Source organism: Herpailurus yagouaroundi, unplaced genomic scaffold, assembly GCF_014898765.1.
Source record: "Herpailurus yagouaroundi ecotype Mexico unplaced genomic scaffold, PumYag 198, whole genome shotgun sequence".
Taxonomy (NCBI): Eukaryota; Metazoa; Chordata; class Mammalia; order Carnivora; family Felidae; genus Herpailurus; species Herpailurus yagouaroundi.
In genome coordinates, this window is record NW_024412429.1 from 8,878,578 (window position 1) to 8,900,688 (window position 22,111).

Sequence of the window (22,111 nt, forward strand, 5' to 3'; positions counted from 1 at the left end):
AGATTTGTTGAAATGCTATATTGTGTACCTGAAATTAATATAACACGGTATGTTAATTAAACTGGAAGTAAAAAAAAAAAAAAGAGCAGCTTTTGTTTTAATTTTCCATGCTATCTGTTGTTTTCAACTTCAGTGTCCTGCTCTTATTTTTATTATTTTATTTCTTCTTCTTGCTTCAGATTTAATTTATTCTTCTAGTTCTAACATCTTAAAATAAAGGCTTAATTCAATGACTTGAGAAGTCTCTCCTTCTTAATATGGATATTTTAATGCTATAAATTTCTCCCTAAGATGCTTTACCTGCATCTGAAAATTTTGTTATGTTGTGTTTTCATTTTTAATTCATAATATTTTTCAATTTTAATTCCTGACTTTCTTTTTGATGTAGGGGTTATTTAGGAGTATGTGGTTTAAATCCTGAATATTTCCTTGAAAAGTGTAGTTACACTGTGCTATACAAGCCTCACACTATGGAGAATGGGTGAGCCTATCTCCCTGCTTCCCTTCAGCCATGTTTCCTGTGTTCTGTGTCTTCTCCACATAGCACCAAGAATAATCCCTTTATAACATTAGCCAGATGCTGTCACATCTTTGCTCCCTGGCTTCCCATTTCACTCAGGAGTGGCAATAAGTACTCAGTAGCCTACAAGTCCTCTGGGGCACGTCGGGAGCTGAGCTGAGTGGAGGGAGCTGAGCTGAGAGGTGCTCAAATAGCTGATTAAGAGGACAAACCGACACTAAAGCAACAGGCAAGACCTTAATCGCTTTCTGCAATGGTATAAATAATGCTCTAACCAGGAGGAAGGGCTGGCTCCCTCCTGTTCCGTTTTTCCTCACGGAATGGCATGGATCAGCAAAGGTGGATCAGCAAAGATGTGGGATCTCCTCACTGCCCCAGGAGCCTAAAACAAAAAGTTCTTGCCATTTTATGGACCTGGGAGCTGAGGGCAGGCCTGGGAGTGGAAAAGTACTGAGTACTGACTCAGAGTGAAGGAAGTATCTCCAAGGCTCCTCTCTCCCCTGATAAAGTGGTCTTGGCAGAGGTGCTTGAGGAAGGTCTGGATAAAGAGACCTCTGAATGGAGATGCCCGGGCTAGGAATGCAGATATGCATAAGAGCATGGCCTGAGTCCTTGACTGCAGGTCTCCTCCGAGGCTGTGATGCATTGGCTTTGCACAAGTCTGGTGTGGGAAGGGCAGCTTTTCCCCAGGCCTGCCAGGTAAAGACTTTGCAGTTGCTTGTGGTCCTGCCTGAATGCACCTTCTCCGATCTGTGTCTCAGACCAGGTCCTCCCCTAACACCCAGGGGGCAAGAACAGATGGGCGCATACCATGTGTCTAAATTTGAAGCTACAAATCGCAACAACCAACTCTAAACAAAATCTATTCTATTCTCCTACCTTGACAGATATACCGCCATACTTAAAAATAACATAAAAATTAATAAGTTAAACATAAAACATCAACATGCATAAATAGAAACAATGCATAAGTTATGGTTTTTATGTGACTGAAAATCTGAAAAATACCAAAGAAGACTGTATTTCATTATTATTGGGATGTTTCAGTGTTGTCGGGCTGGAGATGAAATAAAGACTTTCACAAATTATTTTATATTTATCCATAATGTTTATTTTCTTTGTCTCTATTTCAGTAAAATTATTATGACAAATTTTATGTTATTTATGATATATCGACAATAATTATTTAAGCATTAAAAATTAAAATTTAGGGGTCACCTGGGTAGCTCAGTTGATTAGGGGGACAACTCTTGATTTCTGCTCAGGTCATGGTCTTGCGGTTCATGAGTTTGAGCCCCAGGTTGGGCTCCATGCTGACAGCTCAGGGCCTGCTTGGGATTCTCTCTCCCTCTCTCTCTGCCCCACCCCATTCACTCTCTCTCTCTCTGTCTCTCAAAAAAAAAAAAAAAAACTTTAAAAACTAAAATTTAGTTATAATCAAAGTATTCAAAAATTTAAGATATTTTCATCAAATATAATAAATTAAATGTAAATAATTAAAAATTGAAATTGTCTTTGTATTTTAAGCAGTAATTTTTCTTTTAAATTATTCTATTATCTATTGAAATTATCAGGCAAAATATACAACATGATTATTAATATCACAATTTTAAATAAATATCAATTGAGTATAGCCAAAATGTTTGGAGATTTTAATTCAAATATTCATCTTAAATATTTTAATAGAAATTTATGATTTTGTAACTGAAGACTGAACATCTTGTTGTCACTGGAAAGAATTGGTACAGTGCTTCAGGCATGTTTTGTGTACACATGCAAACTGAAGAGTCAGATGAATCGTTTACTATTGCAGAATACCCTTCAACCTCCATGTGTAACTGTTGGAAACACCATACTCATCTATGAGAACCCCAGATCAAGAATTAGAACATGAAGAGAAGAAAGAAAAGTAGATATTTGATACCACTGGGAAAAGAAAGACATCTGCTCTGCAAGAATCTAGTGCATTCACACTACGGATTTGATCATTTTAATCACTTTGTCATACCCCTTACCAACATGCTTCTTCTGCCCAGCCCTCTCTGCACTTGATGGTGGCCAAAGTTCAGTCCACCAACAGTGGAGCTTTGGAAAACGGTTGCCTAATGTTTCAAAAACATACAGCAAGAGCTTTGGAGAGGCATTGCCCTGGGGTCTGAACAGTGCTGGCTCTAACAGCAGATGTTTGGGGCTATGGGTAGCACTGTGCCTGCTCTGTGCACCAGATTCTCAATGACTCAGGCACCTGTGCATGGTTTCAATAGATATATTTTGTGTGGGTGTTTGTGCTGTGTGGGGCCTTCGAAAGCATGGGCCTTGGCAGGTCAGTCCTGCCTTGCACTGGCTGATCCTTTTTCTGGAACAATCTTCCAGATATCTGCAAAGCTCTTTTGAGGCCTTGCTCAGATGGCTCTTCTCAGTGAGGCTTATCTCTACTACCCTATCTAAAATTATCATCTCCACCTCTACATTCACGCAGGTACTTCATATGCCCCTTATCTTGCTCTTTTTCTTTTTGTTCATCACACCTACCATCTTGTAACACACTATGTTTATTATTTACTTTCAGTCTGTACCCACCGGAAGAGTGTTTATTCAGGGTTCTCCAGGGAAACAGAACCAGTAGGAAATGGGTGGATGATAGATGGATGGATGGATGGACGGACGGATATTAGATTTATTATAAAAATTGACTCATAAGATTATGGAGGCCAGTTAGTTCCATGATCTGTCATCTGATGGCTGGAAAACCAAGAAAGCCAGAGTCCAAATGCCCAAGAACCAGGAGTGTCAATGTCTGAGGTCAGGAGTGGCTCAAGTAAAGAGCAAGTTTGCTCTTCCTTTACCCTTTTGTTGTATTCAGGCCCTCGACGGATTGGGATGATACCCACTTGCATTGTGAGGGTCATCTGCTTCACTCAGTGTACCCAACCAAATGCTAGTCTCTTCCACTCAAAAAGTCACCTTTAATATGTCTTATAGAGCTGTTCTAGTGGTGATGAGTTCCTTTACCTTTTATTTGTCTGAGAAACTTTTTATCTCCCCTTCTATTCTGAATGATAGCCTTGCTGGATAGAGTATTCTTGCTTGCAGACTTTTTTCTTTCAGCACTTTGAATATATCATGCCACTCTCTTCTGGCCTAGAAAGTTTCTGCTAAAAATCAGCTGATAGCCTTATGGGGTTTCCCTTGCAGCTAACTGTTTTCTATTGTTGCTTTTAAAATTCTCTTTCTAACCACATTTTGCTATTTTAATTACTATGTGTCTTGGTGTGGACCTCTTGGGTTGATTTTGTTGGTGGGGGGGTTCTCTGTGCCCCCTAGATTTGGATTTCTGTTTCCTTCCCAAGGTTAGGGAAGTTTACAGCTATTATTTCTTCAAATACATTTTCTACCCCCTTTTCTCTCTCTTCTCCTTCTGGGATCCCTATAATGTGAATGTTATTATGCTTGATGAAGCCTCTGAGTTCCCTTACTATTTTAATTTTTTATTTTTCTTTTTGCTCTCCCCTGTTCAGCTTGATTGCTTTCCATTACTCTTTCCTACAGGTGGCTGATGTATTCCTCTGTTTCCCCTAGTCTACTTACTATTTATTCCATCTTGTGTATTTTTAATTTCAGTTATTGAGTTCTTCATCTCTGACTGGTTCTTTTTTATGTTTTCTCTCTCTTTATTGAGGGTCTTATTGGGGTCCTCCATTCTTTTCTCCAGTCCAGTGAGTATCTTTATGACCATTACTTTAAATTATCTATCAGGCATATTACTTATCTATGTTTCATTTATGTCTCTTGCTGTGATTTTGTCCTGTTCTTTCATTTGGGGCATATTCCTCTCTCCTCATTTTGTGTAACTCTCTGTGTCTGTTTCTAAGTGTTAGGAAAGTCAGCCATATCTCTTGTTCTAGAAAGTAGTGACCTTATGAAGAAGAGGTCCTGTAGTGCCATGCAGTGCAATGTCTCCTGTTTATCAGAACTTAGTGCTTGAGGGGTGTCTCTTATGTATGTTGCATGTGCCCTATTGTTGTGGCTGAAACTCTTTTGTCTTTAGACCAGTCATCTGCAATAGCTTTCTTTGCTTGTGACCAAGGTTTGGTCCCTGTGTTGGTAACTGGCCGGTCTGGGGCCAACTTGGACTTGAGTTGAGTCAGACCAGGCATTTGCCAGAACTGTGGTAGCACCAAACTGTAGGGTGCTCTTCCTATGTTGTCCCCTGAGAAGCTTTTGTTGGTAGGTGTAGCTTGCACTCAGACCAGATGTCTCCCAGCAGCCCACTACCGGGGCCACAGTCAAACTGATGTGTATGATTTTCTTTCCTTCTCCCCTTGGCAGGAGCACTTTGGGGTGGTGCTGACTCCTGTTGGAGCTGCTGCCACACTGCCATGCTGTGGGACCAATTTGGATAGACTCCTGTCACGGGCATGTTGGAGGAGGCAGGACCACAGAAGAGTGTGGGGACAGGGTGCATTGTTAGCAAGCGAGGTGTAGTGTTGGCACTGTGCTGTTTTCTGCAGGTGTCCTAGGCTGGGGGGTGGGGGAGGAAAATGGCGCTTTCCAGCTCTTTTGTTCTTGGAGAAGTCTCCCAAATACCCATGCCCTTCCAGCACATACTCTGAGATTGGTAAAGAAATCTCCCTCCCGTTTACCTCAGGGGTTTTTCTGCTGTTTATATGCTGCATCTCCACAGGCTGTTTGTTGTGCTGTTTCTTTAAGGAAGGGAACTCAGTTTCCCATCTTCCTCAGCCTCTCCTAGAGCTGAGCCTGCTGATTTTTAAAGTTCTAGGTGTTAAGCCCCAATAATTATAAGAACTTGTGAAGTTAGGCCCCTCTGGTTTCCAAAGCCAATTGTTACGGGGAGACATCTTTCCAATTCAGGTCTATTGTGTTTAGGGTGCCTGGTGTGGGGTCTGCTCCACTCCCCTCTCCATATTGGTGGCATCTCTCCCTCCCTCCCACAAACAGTCCTGTGGGTCCTTTTAGCTCTCCACTGTGTCTCTGACCTTCCTACATTAGCTGTGGAGAGTGTGTTCTGCCAGTCTTCTGGTCATTTTCTTGGTTATTTACACAGATGTGGGTATTTTATAGGTGTATCCTTGGGATTAGTGAGCCTTGGATTTTCCTATTTTACCGTTTTCCCTGGAAATCTCCAAAAGCTGTTCCTTTTAAAAGATCAATCAAATTGATAAAGATCTAAACAGACTAACCAAGAGAAAGAGAAGAGAAAATTACTCATGTTAGAGGGGGCACCTGGATGGCTCAGTCTGTTGAGTATCTGACTCGTGGTTTCAGCTCTGGTCATGATATTGAGCCCAGGGTCATGATATTGAGCCCAGCGTTGGGCTCTCCACTGAACACGGAGTCTGCTTAAGATTCTCTCTCTCTCTCTTTTTCTCTCTCCCTATCTCTCTCCCCTGCTTGCTCTCTCTCTGTCTCTCTAAAAAAAATTAAAAGTAATTAAAAAAAAAAAAAAGAAATGAAGGAGAGGGCATCACTACAGACCATATAGATATTAAAGCAATACTAAGAGAATGCCATGAAAACTTTATGCCATAAATTTCACAACTTAGATAAAATGAATAAAGTTTTTGCAAGACACAAACTATAAAATTTTATGTAAAAAAGAAACAGTTTAGGGGTTCCTGAGTGGCTCAGTTGGTTAAGTGTCCAGCTTTTGATTTTGGTTCCGGTCATGATCTTGAGGTTCATGGGATCGAGTCACGCATCAGGCTCTGTGATGACAACATGGAGCCTGGTTGGGATTCTCTCTCTCCCTCTCTCTTCCTCGCCCCTCCTCTCTCTCTCTCTCTCTCTCAAAGTAAATAAAAAAAAGAAACAGATTGAACTTAATAGTTCCATACCTATTAAAGAAATTGAATATGTAGTTAAAAACCTTCCAACAAAGACAACTCCGGATCCAAATGGCTTCACTGGAGAATTTTACCAAACATTTAAGGAAGAAATAACAACAATTTTGTGTAAGTCCTTAAAGCAATTAGAAAAGGATACAACATTTTGAACTTATTTTGTGAGGCCAGAATTACCCTGATACCAAAAGAAAACTAGAGTTCATTATCCCTCACAAACATAGATGCAAGAAAGTTTAACAAAAATACCATCAAACTGAAATTAATACTATGTAATAATAATAATAATAATGCAATACTGGTTATGTATTTGAAAATATAATAATATATTTCACCATATCAAAAGACCAAATAGTAGAAACTGTTGAGCTATCTGAGATGCAGAAAAGCTTTTGAAAAAAAATCAATATTAATTCACGATAATAACGCAAAGGATACTAGGAATAGAAGGGAGTATCTGTAAGAGAAAGGGAATCTACAATGTTAGCTTACAGCTAGCATCACAGTGGTGAAAGACTAAACACTTTCCTCATAAAATCAGGAAGAAGGCAAAGATTTTTTTTTCACCATTCCTATTCAGCATCATACTGGATGTCCTAGCCAGAGTGATAGGCAAGAAAAAGAAATAAAATGCATGCAGCTTGAAAAGGAAGAAATAAACCTGTCTCTATTCACAGAAAATATGGTTGTTTATGTAGAAAGTCTTATTATGCCAACAAAAAAATCTCATAAACTAATAAGTGAGTTTAGCAAGGTTGAAGACACAAGATCAACATACAAAGTGAGTTGTAATTCTAATATTAGCAATAAACAATTGGAAATTTAAAAAGTTTTAAAGTAAAGCAAAAAATAAAATCCAAACAAAATGCAAAATACATAAGGATAAGTCCAACAAAATATATGCAGGATTTATATCCTGGAAACTAAAAACATTGATGAAAACAACAAACAATGTCTAAATAAATCAAAAGAAATACCAAATTCATGGATTGGGAGACTCATTACTGTCAGGTTGTACATTCTTTTCAAAACTATCTTAGACTCAGTGCAATTTCAACCAAAATCTCACAAGGATTTTTTTTTTTTTTGTAGAAATTGGCAAGCTGATTCCAAAAAGTATATGGAAAGGCAAGTTAGCCAAAATAATTTTGCAAAAGAACAAAGTTGTATAACTCATATTATCTTATTTCAAGACTTTTTCTAAAGCTACAAATATTTTTTTAAGAGACCATGGTATTGGCATAAAGATAGACCAAAATATCAGTGACATAGAAGAACACAGAGTCCATAAATAGACCCACACTTTATGGGTCATTTGATTTTCAACAAAGGCACAAAAGCAATTGAATAAAGAAATTCTAGTCTTTCAACAAATAGTGCTGGAGTATCACTGAATGTGATGCAGAAAAAAGAACCTCAACTTATATATCTTGTATCTTACATAAAAAAATGAACCCAAAATGGATTATCATAGACCTGAGAGTTAGAGCCAAAATTATAAAGCTCCTAGAAGAAATTATAAAACTTCGAGGAGAAAATATTTATAATTTCTTATATATTTTCCTGAAGCCATAATCCATGAAAGAAAAAACCTGTTGCATTAGGCTTCAGCAAGATTAAAAACTTCTGCTTTATAGAAGACACAATTAAGAGAATTAAAAAGTGAAACCACACACTGGAAGAAAATATATGCTAATCATATGTTTGACAAAAGACAAAAGACAAAAGTCTGTTTTCAGACTATATAAAACACTTTTGTAACTCAATAATAAGAAAACAAACAAACCAACTAAAACAAATGGGCAAAATACTTTAAAAGACATTTCACCAAAGATAGGATGGTAAATGAGCACATGCAAAGATGCTCGACATCATTAGACATTAAGAAATGCAAATGAAAACCACAATGAGATATTCCTCCACACCTGTTAGAATAGCTAAAATTTTAAAACTAAATTGACAAATCCAAGTGCTGCAAGGATGTGGAGAAACTGAAACTCTCATACATTGCTGGTAAGAATGTAGACGGTACTGCCACTTTAGGAAACAGTTTGACAATTTCTTACAAAGTTAAACATGCACATAATTACCACATTACTAAGGAATCTTCTCCTACAGAAATAAAAACTTATTTTCACACAAAATCCTGTATATGAACGTTTATAGTGGTTTTTTTCATAATCACCCCCAAATTAGAAAATACTCACATGTCCATCACCTGGTAAATGCATAACCAAACAGTGACACTTTTATATAGTGGAACAGCAACCTACCAAATCAGAGAAGATATTTGTAAATCATATATCTTATAAGGGGTTAGTAAAATATATAAAGAAACTCATAGGGGTGCCTGGGTGGCATCCGACTTCAGCTCAGGTCATGATCTCGTGGCTCATGAGTTCAAGCCCCACATAGGGCTCTCCGCTGTCAGCAAGGAGCCTGCTTTGGATCCTCTGTTCTGCCCACCCTCGCATCTCCCCTGCTCATGCTCTTTCTATCAAAAATAAATAAACATTAAAAAAAAAAATAACTCATACAACTCAAAGAAAAAAAAAACCCCTCCAATCCAATAATTAGCAAATGGACAAAGTATCTGAATAAACATTTCTCTAAATAAGACACACAAATGGCCAAAAGGTACATGAAAATGTGTTCAACATCACTGATCATTAGAGAAATGCAAATCAAAACACAATGAGGTACAACCTCATACCGATTAGAATGGCTAGTATAAAAACGACAAGAAATAACAAGTGTTGGTGAGGATGTGGAGAAAAGGGAACCCTCGTGCACTGTTGGCAGGAATGTAAATTAGTGCATCCACTATGGAAAACAGTATGGAAGTTCCTCAAAGAGTTAAAAATAGAAATACCATATGTATTAGGACTTCCACTTCTGGGTATTTATCTGAAGAAAGTGAAAACACTAATTCGAAAAGATATATGCACCCTTGTGTTTATTGCAGCATGATTTACAATAGTCAAGTTTTGAAAGCAATCTAAGTATCCATCCATAGATGAATGGATAAAAAAGATGTGATGTGCATATACACTGGAATATTACTCAGCCATAATAAAGAATAAACTCCTGCCATTTGTGACAACATAGATGGACCTTGAGGGCATTATGCTAAGTGAAATAAGTCAACAGCGAAAGACAAATACCGTAACAGTTCACTTATATGTGGAATCTAAACAAAACAAAACAAAACCCAAAAAAAACTGAATTCATGGATATACAGAACAGATTGCTGGTGATTACCAGAGGTGGTATTTGGGAATAGGCGAAATCAGTCAAGTGTCAAAAGGTACAAACTTCCCAGTTATAAGATAAGTCCTGGAGATGTAATGTAAAGCATGGTGGCTATAGTTTAAAAAAAGAAGTGAATAAAACCATATGGTACCGACACACAATGGAATGTTATTTGGCCTCACAAAAGAAGGAAATCCTGCTTTTTGTGACAATATGGATGAACCAGGAGGCCATTAGGCCAAGTGAAATAAACCAGGCATAGAATATTACATGACACCACTTATATGAGGAATCTAAGAGTCAAACTCATGGAAGCAGAGAGTAGAATGGCGGTTTCCAGAGGCTAGGAGAGGGGGAAATGGAGAGGGATTTGTCAAAGGCTACAAAGTTTCAATTATGAAAATGAATAAGCCCTAGAGATCTACTGTCCAGAATAGTGCCTGCAGCTACTACTACTTATTGTATACTTCAAATGTTGCTGAGAGAGTAGATCTTATGTTAGTGTTCTTATCACACACACAAAATAATAATAAATAAAGAGGGTAGAGGGAACTTCTGAAGGTAACGGGTATGTTTAAGGCATAAATCGTGGTGATGGTTTCTCGAATATATACTATCTCCAAACTCACCAAGTTCTATACACTAATTATATGCAGGTTTTTTTGTATGTCAATCATACCTCAAAATGATTTAAAGACCAAAAAAATATATATAATAGTAAAAACAAACCAGGAATGAATCTGTATTTGGAAGGGCCCTTGGCACTTGGTAAGGACTTACTGAAATTGGCTGTTATGGATGCATGTATGGATGCATTAATAATATTTACCCTGCATTTGAACATTTTAAATCCTGTGTAAAATCGGATACAATCTATTTTACAACTCAATAATTACCAATTAACTCATAAATACGCTGACTATAGATATAACCCTAAATTAATACCAAGAAAATTGGGACTGGTCAACAAGTTTTGTACCTCTCAGACCACCATTTGTTTCTCATTAACTAGAGCATTCCCAGTGGGGAAACAGCATTCTCCAATTCAATATCAAAAACAGAACAGAACCCTGGTCACCAAATAAATATTTCCTATAAAACGAGGCAACCCAAAAATGCTGTCAATGGAATGTAGAGACTCAAAGCAGCTGTGCTTCACATGGAACAGAACAATCAAGATGACAGCACAGAGATACAAATAAATACACACTATCCATCATTGAGGTACAATTTTCCCAATCTTTTAAAGAAGCCCAGCTTTTCAAGTATTGTTTTAGTGTAGACTGTGAACTCTGAGATGGGCATGGGCTATGTGTATTTGTCATTCATTCATACCCCCTGGCACATCATGCCGTTGAAAGTTTGTCGAATCAAAAAGGGAGGATCAACACGTTGCTCCTAAACATCACGTGTTGAGGGCACAAGTCAGATTGCACCCACTCTCCCAGTATTTCCCTAAGTCTGAAGTTGAAGCCCATGAAGTCTTGCTTCAGAATGAAGTATAATGCTAGGGACTCTGCACCGCACACGTTCATTTCTGAATGAACCTCAGACTTCCACTAGAGCAGGACTACCTCCCATAGAGAGCTTTCAAGGTCCATCTTTCAATTCACCATCAAATTCCCCTATTTTTTCAAGGCAAAATCATGAATTTCCAAATCTTCCAAGCAGGTGGTAGGGGGATGGGGTTTATTAGGGTCTTGTAGGGTGGGCGGATGGTCTGTATGCCATGCCTGGATAGAGCCAAGTGGGAGAGCAGTGAAAACAATATGGCTGGCTCCACACTGAGGCAGGGACAGAGGGGATGCAACGCTCCTCTGAATATGACATCACAGGAGGTAGCTGGAAAAGTAACCAGAAGTAATGCCAGGGTCAGCCTGGACACAGGAAGAGTGGGATGGATGTTTTTCCTTAAATTTGACTAAACCTTTGAGGGCGACAAGCACACCTTCTCTCCCTTTGGCCTCAGCAGCAGCTAGCATGGTGCTGACTACGTAGCAAAGGCTTATAAACAAATCTTTGATAAATTGAATTAGATGAAGACTTGGTGCTGCTGAAGGAAACCCAATTTGTCAATTAAACCAAAAACTGGATGCTGTTCGGTAGAAAACACTGATTTGATTCAAACTATCATTTCCCCCCAATTCTGACCACATATGGGGGTGGGGGGAGGGCTGAGAGTAGAAGGTTAGTTCTTTCCAGGAATCAAAATGAAGAGACATTTACAGTATGAGATGGCAAGTAGGTTTGACCTTGACTGCTGGCACTGTTCAGTGAGACAACTGCCGAAGATAGATGTTGATGGTGACGCTCTAGTCAAATGCAGGTTGATGGAGAAAACCACCTTGACTGATTAGCAGTCTATCATGGTCAGGGAAAGCTGAGTGGTGACCCCTATGCCCATATTGTCACTCCTGCCAGGGAGAAGAGCAGGACCTGTGACTCAGTATGTGGCGTTAGCTGCTTATTTCAGCTTTCAGTCTGTTTCCTTAACTCTATAATGATTTAGGTGAAATACCCTGTGAAGTCTCAACCACCTCCGGGAAGAGAACAGAGTTTGAAGTCCATTTCTATTTGAATGAATGCTCTAATACTTGTCCTCAACTCGTTTTTGCTAATGATATCATAATGTGCTAAAAGGAACTAATGATAGTGAAAAATGAGTTATCAATTCCCAGATGTGGTGCATGCTTCTAATTTGGTCTCTCCAGTTACACTCAGTTCCATACTTCACCCTGCTTTCTGCTGCAGGGCCAACCTGTTCCAACCTCATCAGCTGGCCTCCTTGCCACCTGGCTTCCAGATGGTTTTGGGTGATGGGGACCTGGCAGGCACTAGGAAGATGGGGAAGGGAAAATAAGGGAACTTGGCGTGGTGCCTTGAGTGAGGTCATCGCTTTTCTAAAACTGGACTGCTGCATGAGAACCTCCCTCTGGATTCTGCTAAGCACTCCTTCCTCTGGCCCTTCAGACTCACGAGCAGCCACAGCCCACTGATGCAGTATTCCTTGGGGTCCCCACTCGAACCTACATAACCAGTCCCTTTCTTCAACCTCCTTGAATGATTCTCATTTGAATGTGACATCTGTTTACTGTTGGGATGCTAATCCACCATCACTGTGCCTTATACAATCAGTAAATAATAAATGTTTGGTTAATTGATGAAATATGTGTAAGGTCTACGTCTACTTGGATGGCTGTATCATCTTTGGAAAGGTCTGATTAGTTGTGGAGAGCAAGGATAGAGAATTGTGAACAAACATCCTGGACCAAGCAGCTTGGCTCTTCCCATGTGTCTCTTGCTGTCTAAGCCTCTTTCTTGCTGTCACTATTGAAATCATGGTGGGTTTTACTCTCTGTATATCTGTCTGTCTATCTTTCTATCTATCTATGTATCTATGTATCTAGCTATCTATCTATCTGCCTGCCTATCTGCCTGGCTGTCTGTCTATATCTACCTGTCTACTGTCTATCTATCTATCTGTCTTCTATCTATCATCTATCTATCTATCTATCTATCTCTATCATCTCCCTAAAGGGATAATCTGATGGATGCATTGGATGCATTTGAGGGTCCCTACAATCACCCTCTAGCTCTAGTATCATTCTTGTCCAGTGAGACTTGGGTGGGACAGCTCTTTCATAACCCTTCTTTTCTCAGAAAGGGACAGCAGGTGGAATTGTAACTTGCAGGTGCTTTGAGGAGTCCTGACTTTTCCAGTACAAGTGGACTGTAAAGGCATAAAAGCAGACCAGGGTAGGAGTGTGAAAGCAAGCAGTCGTCATAGAGACCCATCTTTAGAATCCTTTATAGCCACTCCTTCCCTAGTCTGAGACCCAGCTCCCAGCCAGACCCTCTCACTACCTAGTGTCAAAAGCCTTCTGGAAGACTAGGGCAAGGAGGAGATTTGAGGGGACTGCTATTTGCATGGGGGTTCCTCCCCTGCTCAATTTTTCTTGTCCTTAACTGCAAGTTCCCCTGCTTCCTGGCAAAAATAAAGGAAGCATGATAGTCTTGAGTTACCAAACTTTCATATTCTAAGTTCTATGTGACAATGGTATATAATATATCTCAGGTATCAGGTTTCCAATTTCCAAATGCAAAAAAAAAAATTGCATAAATGAAAAACATTGTCACAGAACTGGAAATAAGCTAACTGAAGACCTGGAGGAGATACTAACTGGAGACACTGGAAGAATTTCTCCAGGCTAGTGGGACTTTCTTGAGATAATGATCCTAGCCTCAAATTCTCTGTCCTTTGAAACAAACTGAACAGAGCCAGTAGATTGAAAGAAGTAGCATACCTAGAAGAAATGCAATCAGAGGAGAGCAACAGATAATGCATTTACTTATTCATTTGCTCATTCATTTTGCTGTTGAAGACTTACTTACTGAACACCTACTATGGGCCAGGCTCTGTATATGATGCCAGGATATGACAGTAAAAAGCCCAGCAGACATGGCCTCTGCCTCCATGACACTTATAATTCAGTGTGCATTGGAGGTTGGTTTGGCAAGATTCCAAAAAAAATATGGACATCAATTATCTGTCTGTTGGAGGGGAGATACCCTTTGTTTGGGGAAAATTACAAAAGAGCCCTTTAGTCTCCCAAACATAAAGTAAGTATCCAGTTACTGTGTAAAAGGAGAAATGAGTCCTAACTCTTTGATCTTTGGATGAAAAAGCCTTGCTGTCCCTCCTCTCTTCACTGGTGATGTCTGGGCTTGAAGATGGGTCACTAGTTGGGTGGGTAGGTTTGGACGTGGGTAGGAGGAGTCCTTTGGGTAGGCAAGATCTAGACTCTCTTGCTATGGTGTTAAACTTGTAGCAACATAATCAACTAGGGTATTCCTACTGAGTTCAAAGACCAGGAAATGAGCATTATTTTACTACTGCTTTTACATGTCAAGTCTGAGATCCCATATGCCCAGGTAGAAACTCCTTAGGTTCAGTCATTACTGGTGCTCCCTCCTATGCTCCACTTTCCTTCTCTCTCACCAAATCCTAGCTCTTTCCCAGAACTGAGCATTTGAGTGGCCTTTCCTGCTTCTAGCCTCCAGTTGCCCATGATGCAATCATCCACTCTATTGATGTTCATTCACATTCACCAACTGACATCTGGTTTACTTGTTTGCATGTTTTCCATCTGCTCCATGATATATAATCTCTATGAGGGCAGGGATTGGGTGCATAGCCGCAGTACCTAGAGGAATGTCTGGCACATATTTTTAATTCAATTGGCATTAGCAGGGTGCATGAAAGAAGGGGTGGCTTGTCACTGTGTGTTCACTCCCAGGCCTGCACAGCTGAAGGAAACACCCTCCTGCTCCTTGCGGTGTGTCAGTGGGAGAAGGCTCCAGATGGAGTCAGCTAGAAACCTCTGTGAGCTCAGCTCCAGCCCTACTGGCTCACTACATTCATCCTCGTTCCACCACATCCCTGGAGAGATGGGAAGGAATGGCCTGCAGGGCCCATCTAGCAACTACCCACCATCTTGGGGGAAATGTCTCCTCACCACAGTAACTCCCAAAGCATTCATCCCCTGCCCTTGCATAAATCCCTTTACTGTTATTAGGTTTTTGAAAAGAAAGGCAGAGGAGAAAGTTGCCTTCAAGTATTATCCAAAGTCCCTTAAAAAACAAGAGGACTTGGCTGCCATTTTGGAGCCAGGAAAGGAAGAACCATGTGGCAAACGGCTCAAGGACAAGCTGGTAAGTATTCAAGTGCTGCCAAACCTCAATAATTGGAAAAGACCGACCGGTGTCCACTGGATTGAGCCACTAGGGAGACTGGGGCCAGGGGAGCTGGGTCACAGAGGCCTGGGTGTGGCGGTGGTGTGACAAATGTGTGGGATGAGGTGGAAGGCCGGGGCATAGAGTGGGCACGCTCATGGGAGACTGGTGGCTTCACCTGCTGGCTCCATCTGCCTTGAGAGGTGAAGAGTCTCCTGAATGAGGGGCAGTGGAGGATGCAGGTGAGTGGCGATGGGGAGCAGATGTCAGCACCCTGGGGACAGGCTGATAAACCTTTGCAGAAAGCTGCAGGGATCTGAGGGAACCCTAGACAGACTGGCAGGCTGAAGGAGCACGTTTTGCTCATTGATAATCTTGGATGGAAAAGCTTTGTCTTTTCAATTCCTATCCATATCTTTGCCATATGTTTACCCTGTTAACGAATATTTACTGTGAGCCCACTCTGTGCGGGCTCTGTGACAGGCAGGAGCAGCTGGAGGGGGCAGCAGGAGGGCAGAGTGGTGGCCGGGTTGTTGGTGTCAATGAGTAGGTTGGGGGCATGGGTGGGGGGTGACCAGATTGTGGAGCACCTTGGAGGCTGTGGGAAGAACCTAGGATTTTACCCTGAGGAAGGTGGGTATCTCAAAGCACCCAGCAAAGTGTACTTCTCATCACTCCAGAGACACTCCACAACCACCACCCACCCCTGTGAGTATTCAGGGCCATTTACTTCCAGGGCTATCAAGAAGTTTCCATTTCTGGCTAATTAATTGTATCTCATTCAGGAAGACTATGCTAGTATCAGCCATTTATTTCATCATTGACCTGGTAACAGAAAGCTTCCAAAAGACTGTGTATTTGAATACTTTCTTATTTCTGTCCAAAATTTAAAAACTGGGGCACCTGGATAGCTCAGTAGATAGAGCATTTGACTCTTGGTCTTCAGGGTTGTGAGTTCAAGCCCTACATTGGGCATGGAGCCTACTTTAAAAAAAAATAGCAAAATTTATGGAATTTCTGGGAGCATCTCAGTAAAAGGAATACATTAATTTTTTCTTTAGAAACATGTGTGGTAGAGTGCATCCAACCCATAATTTAATCAGAAATATTTGGAATTATCCTCGAACTTCTTTGATTTGATTCCGCTGATAGAACTGATCAACCCATGCTTGGGTAGCATCTTGCCTGATGTGGATGCCTGGATTCTATCAGGAGATTATCCCAATGGTAGAAAGACAAGAGCATAGAAAACATAAAAGCCTCGTAGTGAACAAACATGATACATCCTGAGATTTTAAAATGGCCAGATTTTAAAATGATTCACTTTTCTTATTTGATTTCTTATTCACCTATGTGTATCTGTCCCAAGACATCAGTCATTACCTTTCTCCATATCAAACAGCCCCTGTGCATGGGGCAGGCATAGGCAGTCTGGTTTCTACCAGTTGACCCCCCCGACGTGGGAAGAGCTGATTTGATCAGCATGTGGACCCTTGCCCAACATATCCAATCAGAGTGTAGTGGGGATATTTGGAACTGGAAACTGAGAGACTTGGAGAGTTGGAGAAGCAAAGTTACAAGGTCTTGTAGACAGATCGCTGCATACAGTGTGGTAGCCAGACACTGCAGTTGTATACGGCAGCCCTTTGGGTCACTTGCATCCAGAGAAAGCCATCTGCAGGGAAGGGAATGGGGCTGTGCACGGAGAGCAGGAGAGACAACATACCAGAGAGGAAAAGAGGAAAGAACAACTACTTCCCAACCTGACAATCCCTGTGACTCAGCAGTGCCTCCCACATATTATTTCCTGTCCTGAGACTGTGCAGTCCAACCTTACACAAACCCTTTACTTAACTCTCGAGGTATTTCTATTCTTGGCCATCAAATAACCACTGCCTGAGAGAATATTGCTTTCCCAATCTAGAGCAAACATTTTTGTGCGTGTGTTAAATTTGTCGGCTTCATTTTCTCATTGCTTTGAAATTTTTTTATTTCAGAGAGAGAGTGCAAGCAGGGGATAGAGGCAGAGACCGATAGGGAGAGAGAGAATCCTAAGTAGGCTCCATGCTCAGCACAGAGCCCAACGCGGAGCTCAATCTCATGACCCTAAGATCATGACCTGAGCCAAGAGTCAGATGCTTAACCGAGTGAGCCACCCAGGAGCCCCTGTTGACTTGCAATTTCATATCAATTTCATTTCACTTTTATTATAAACCTTTGCGTGTTTAGCTCTCATTTGATTGCTAAACTCTGTACATTAATAATCTCACAACTAAGATTTAAAACCACACCTCCATTCATAACAGGTACACTCTGTGATTTCATACAATTTTACTGAGCTCAACCTGATCTGAGAATGGCTGGAAATGGACAGTTGGGAAGATATTTTTTTAAAAACTCACTTCTAACCTGTAACTACAAAATAGTTACACCTCAAGGAGATGATTTTAAGGCATCTACAACATGTAAGATGCTACACAAGCATGGGCTGATTGATTCTATCAGCAGAATCATCACATAACTGTACTAGTGACTAAGAGCTGATTTCCATGCAGAGAGAGGAATCCCAATGTAACCCCATTTATCACCACATTTCCAAATTCCCCAGCCCCCTTGAACTGACCAAGACATGTGGCTCGAGTAGGTCAAAGGGGAGAAAATAAATCAAAACTCATCTTGTAAAAGCCGCAAGTTATGTTCTAACCAGATGGTAATAAATATGCATGAAGCCTCCCAAAGAGCGAGTTACCTCCTGAGACCACAGCACAAACAAAGGGTTTGCCAAATGGGAAAACTGGGAACCCAGGATCCAACCACTTGGAGCATTCAAGCATTATTAGGCTGTAGAGATGGTCAGAAATAAATAGAACTCAAGTAAGAGAAAACTGAATGGACATCTGTTAAGTACTATGTGCTAGTTTTTAAATGCTTAAACCTTCTTTCAACCTCAAGAAAACTGATCCGTAGGTACCCAAACTGTTTCTAATAGGGTGAGATGGTATTTTACACCTTGCAAACCACATATGGTCTCTGTAATATATTACTGGTTTTTTGTTCAGCTGTCTCTTATGTTTATAATGCTTTAGATGCATAGATACCATTCTGAGCTCACAGCTCATAGAAAAACAGGTGTGGGCCTCCAACTGTTAAGTTTACACTTCCAGGTATACTTGAGGCTTTTCGATGATGGACATCTCACTACCTTCCGATGAGACTCCTCTGATGATTGGACTCTTCTAAAACTGCATCCCACTGAGCCAAATGTTCTTTCCCTTTAATTCACACGTGTGCCTACTTCTGACTTCTAGAGTTGGCAAGTTCTTCTTCCTCAGAGCCTCTGAAATAGAGCAAGTCTTCTTTGGGGAAACAGTCCATTAATTTCCTCCGAGCTTGGCATGAAGTGGTTTTGAGACCTGTGGTGTTCCGAGAATGTGGCGTCCAGAACTGACACAGAACCAGACACTTGATGTGGCCACCATGCATGTGTTTGGACCATTACATAACCTAGTATGGACAGAGTATCAGTAATAATACCACCAACCTATACTGAGATTCAGTGGTTTTTGCTTTCGTTTTGGCCGCTCTGTCATCTGGGGTTGGCAGGAATTTCCATCAAAAACTGCAAGCATTTACTTTCACTAGAAGTTTAGATTTCTATAACGAAATATGGTCTAAGGATCTAGGCAGGGCTTGAAAATCATTGCATGCGTGAATGCAAGTAAATTCTTTTTATTTCTGTGAGGTGAGTGTAAATTCCTTCTGAGGGACACATGCCCTTTAGTATGTGAGATGAGCAGACGGTCCTTTGGGGGTGAATGAAGCAGGGAATGCACCCTTTAGTGTGTGAATCACAGAGGAGGGGTTGCCTGTGTCTCCAGGATGATCCAGAGCTCTGTATCTTCCAAAGGAGGCCCCATAACCACAACAGGCTTGTGGAACAGGCCAAATGGCTCTCCTCTTATGCATGCTAATGAATTATTTATACCCAAGGAAACACTTTCAGGAAATGTGCAATCTGCTGGTGCTCTCTCCCCTCCCCAGGGCCTCATTTTGGCATCTTTCTCTGTTCTCCAATAGCATGCTAGTGGAGGCTAAAACCAGACAGAAGTTTGGAGGGGTGGGCGGGAGAAATGGAGGAAGCAAGTTGTGTGTTTCTTGGGAAAATTCACTTATATTTAAAGATCAGATCTTTCACTTAGAACTGTGAAGTATGTTTGAACATTCATTTGGGTACAGAAGAAGGTTTTCAGACATCCTTTTTTAAATAATCCTCCTTTCATGGGCAAAAGCCCCAAAAGCTCCTTAGAGGAGCCCATCCTATTTTGCACATTAAACCGCGAGTAACATACAAACTGGGTATCTAATCTGCCCCCTCAGGAATTCTAGTATCTTCCCAGGTTGTCATATTGTTCTTTATTGTTCTTTATTGTTCTTTACCGTGGGAAGGGGATTGTGGAATCTGAGAATATCAGCTTTCACAGCCCCATCGAAAGGACCCTGCAAAGTTACCTGTTTCCATGTAAGTTTTACCTTCAAACCCACCAGATACATCAGGTTTCATCTCAACACAGTACTGGTACTGAAAATAATTGACTCCAGGAGGCTGGACTGAATTCTGCCATTAAATCCGTACACGGTGGTACAGCCTGGGGGCCCCAGAGAAGGGCACGCCTCCAGCTCCTTCCGACCGTTGCTTCCCCTATGCTGAAATCTTTATGAAAGAAGGCAAAATCTTCATCCCGCGGAGCTGCCTGAGGACACAGGGGAGCCAAGCTTGTGGAAAGGACACCATATTTTAAGAAGAATTAGAATAACGTGGTTTTAAATAAATGCTCCTGTGTGGTAGTCAAAAGGGATAAGATGCTCATATGTAGAGGAGGAAATACTCAGGCAGGAAAGGGGAAAGGATTTTTTTTAAACTGGATTTTTAAATCATTTGGGATGTAAAATCTTAGTTATTCCTTTTTTTGTAATGTTTTATTTATTTTGAGAGGGAGAGTGAGGCAGAGAGAGAATCCCAGGCAGGCTCCATACTCACTGGGGAGCCCAATGCAGGGGTTGAACTCACCAACCATGAGATCATGACCTGAGCCCAAACCAAGAATTGGACGCTCAACTGACTGAGCCACCCAGGTGTCCCCAGTTATTCTGAAAACATACGGGATATGTCCCCAGAGAGGCAACTAGTAGTTTTCACCCGGGTCTGGAAAGATTGTCTCCTTAGGTAGAAAGCACTCGGTCTGTGACTAGGTCACTGCTAACACTGCAGTATCCCCGTCACTCCCACAGTCTAGCGGCATGCACTTCATTGTTCTCGTTACATAGTATACAGATTCTGTGGATACTGTGGATTCTGTGGATACTTCCAAAAGATGTTAGCAAACAGTACCTTTGCTCCAAAAAGTCCCACACACATTTATCTAGTGAACAAGTACAAATTTAGCAACTTTAATCGGTGTTCTTGCAGACAAGTGAGGATAGGTATATGCATATATACATATATATATATATATATATACCAAAATTGAGAATTTACAAATATGATTTGGTACATTTGATCTAGTAGTGGGTAAGTCCATGGAATAAATCTGAAGTAGGATATATTTCTTTTGGTGGTGTTTTTAGTAATTCAGTTCTACTGCATAGAGAGTGATCTGAAACTTAAATTTGCCTAATTTTGGAAGAGTCCAATGAGAGAAAAGAAAGCATGTAGCAGTCCCTGAAGCAAGCTCATGTTTATTTATGCTGTTCCCTGGAGACGACATGTCTGAATTTTGTGCCTAAAAAGTGTGAAAACTGTACTCAATCAGTGGGCATCCCCTACTGTAGTTACGTGTTTCTCTGGGATGTGCTATTACAAGGAAACCACGTGGAGAAGCAAAGTTAACAGCAACATTGAACTGTGTGCAGTCCAGGCCAAAGAGGAGGACTAAGTTCCAGACTGAAGACGCCTGAAATGTCCGGTGTCCACCATGTGGCCTCGCTGGCACCCAGGGTCGGTGGGGCTTGGAACGCTCTCTGTCTGTTCCTGCTCTCAGCCCCTAGTGCAAGTTAGCCCAGGGGGGCCAGACGGGGCAAGTTTCAGCACCATCATCCCATGGTTACCACTTCCCTGGAATGGAGACCCCACACTCATACCAGCCCACATAGTAGTAGGGGGTTCCAAAACCAATGTTGCCGAAGCTGACTGGCTCCTGGCGATACTGGCGATAGTAGCCTAAAAGGGCAAAAGGAAAGAGAGGGAAACAAAGTGCATCTGTGATATTGTGATTTATAATAAGAATTATATACTTGGTCTTCATCCCTGTTCCTGGCACACAGCTCCTAAAACTCTTGGATTCCCTAAGTGATAAGAGTGGTTAAGGTATCTGGACATTCATAACAAATGCCTTGGACCACTCCTGAGATTATGCTAATGAGATTACTTTCAGAAAGCACCTATGGGCGGGGCTAGTCACCAGAGAGGACAACCATGTGATTAGAGGGTGTGACTTTTGGTCCCACCTCCTGGCCTCTGCGGAGGGGACAGGGGCTGGACATTGAGTTCAATCATGAAGGGCCAGTGATTTCTTAAATCATGCCTATGTAAGGAAGCCTCCACAAAAACACAAAAGCACGATGTTCTGAAAGCTCTGGGCTGGTGAACAGGTTCAGACGCTGAGAGGAGGGCACTCCCAGAGAGGGTGTTTACACTCTGTGTCTTTTCCCCACACTGTGCCTTATGTGTCTCTTCCACCTGTCTGCT

The 22,111-nt window shown here is 41.2% G+C and overlaps 1 protein-coding gene across 1 annotated transcript in view; it reads right to left on the reverse strand.

The window, feature by feature from the left end:
• Positions 1–20,785: 20,785 nt before the first annotated feature.
• The window catches only part of FNDC1 (fibronectin type III domain containing 1), a 107,601-nt gene continuing 106,275 nt past the window's right edge, over positions 20,786–22,111 (reverse strand). Inside the window, exon 23 of the mRNA XM_040448737.1 lies at positions 20,786–21,583. Coding sequence (XP_040304671.1) covers positions 21,468–21,583 — 116 coding nt within the window. The 3' untranslated portion in view covers positions 20,786–21,467. The remainder of the gene's footprint in view (positions 21,584–22,111) is intronic.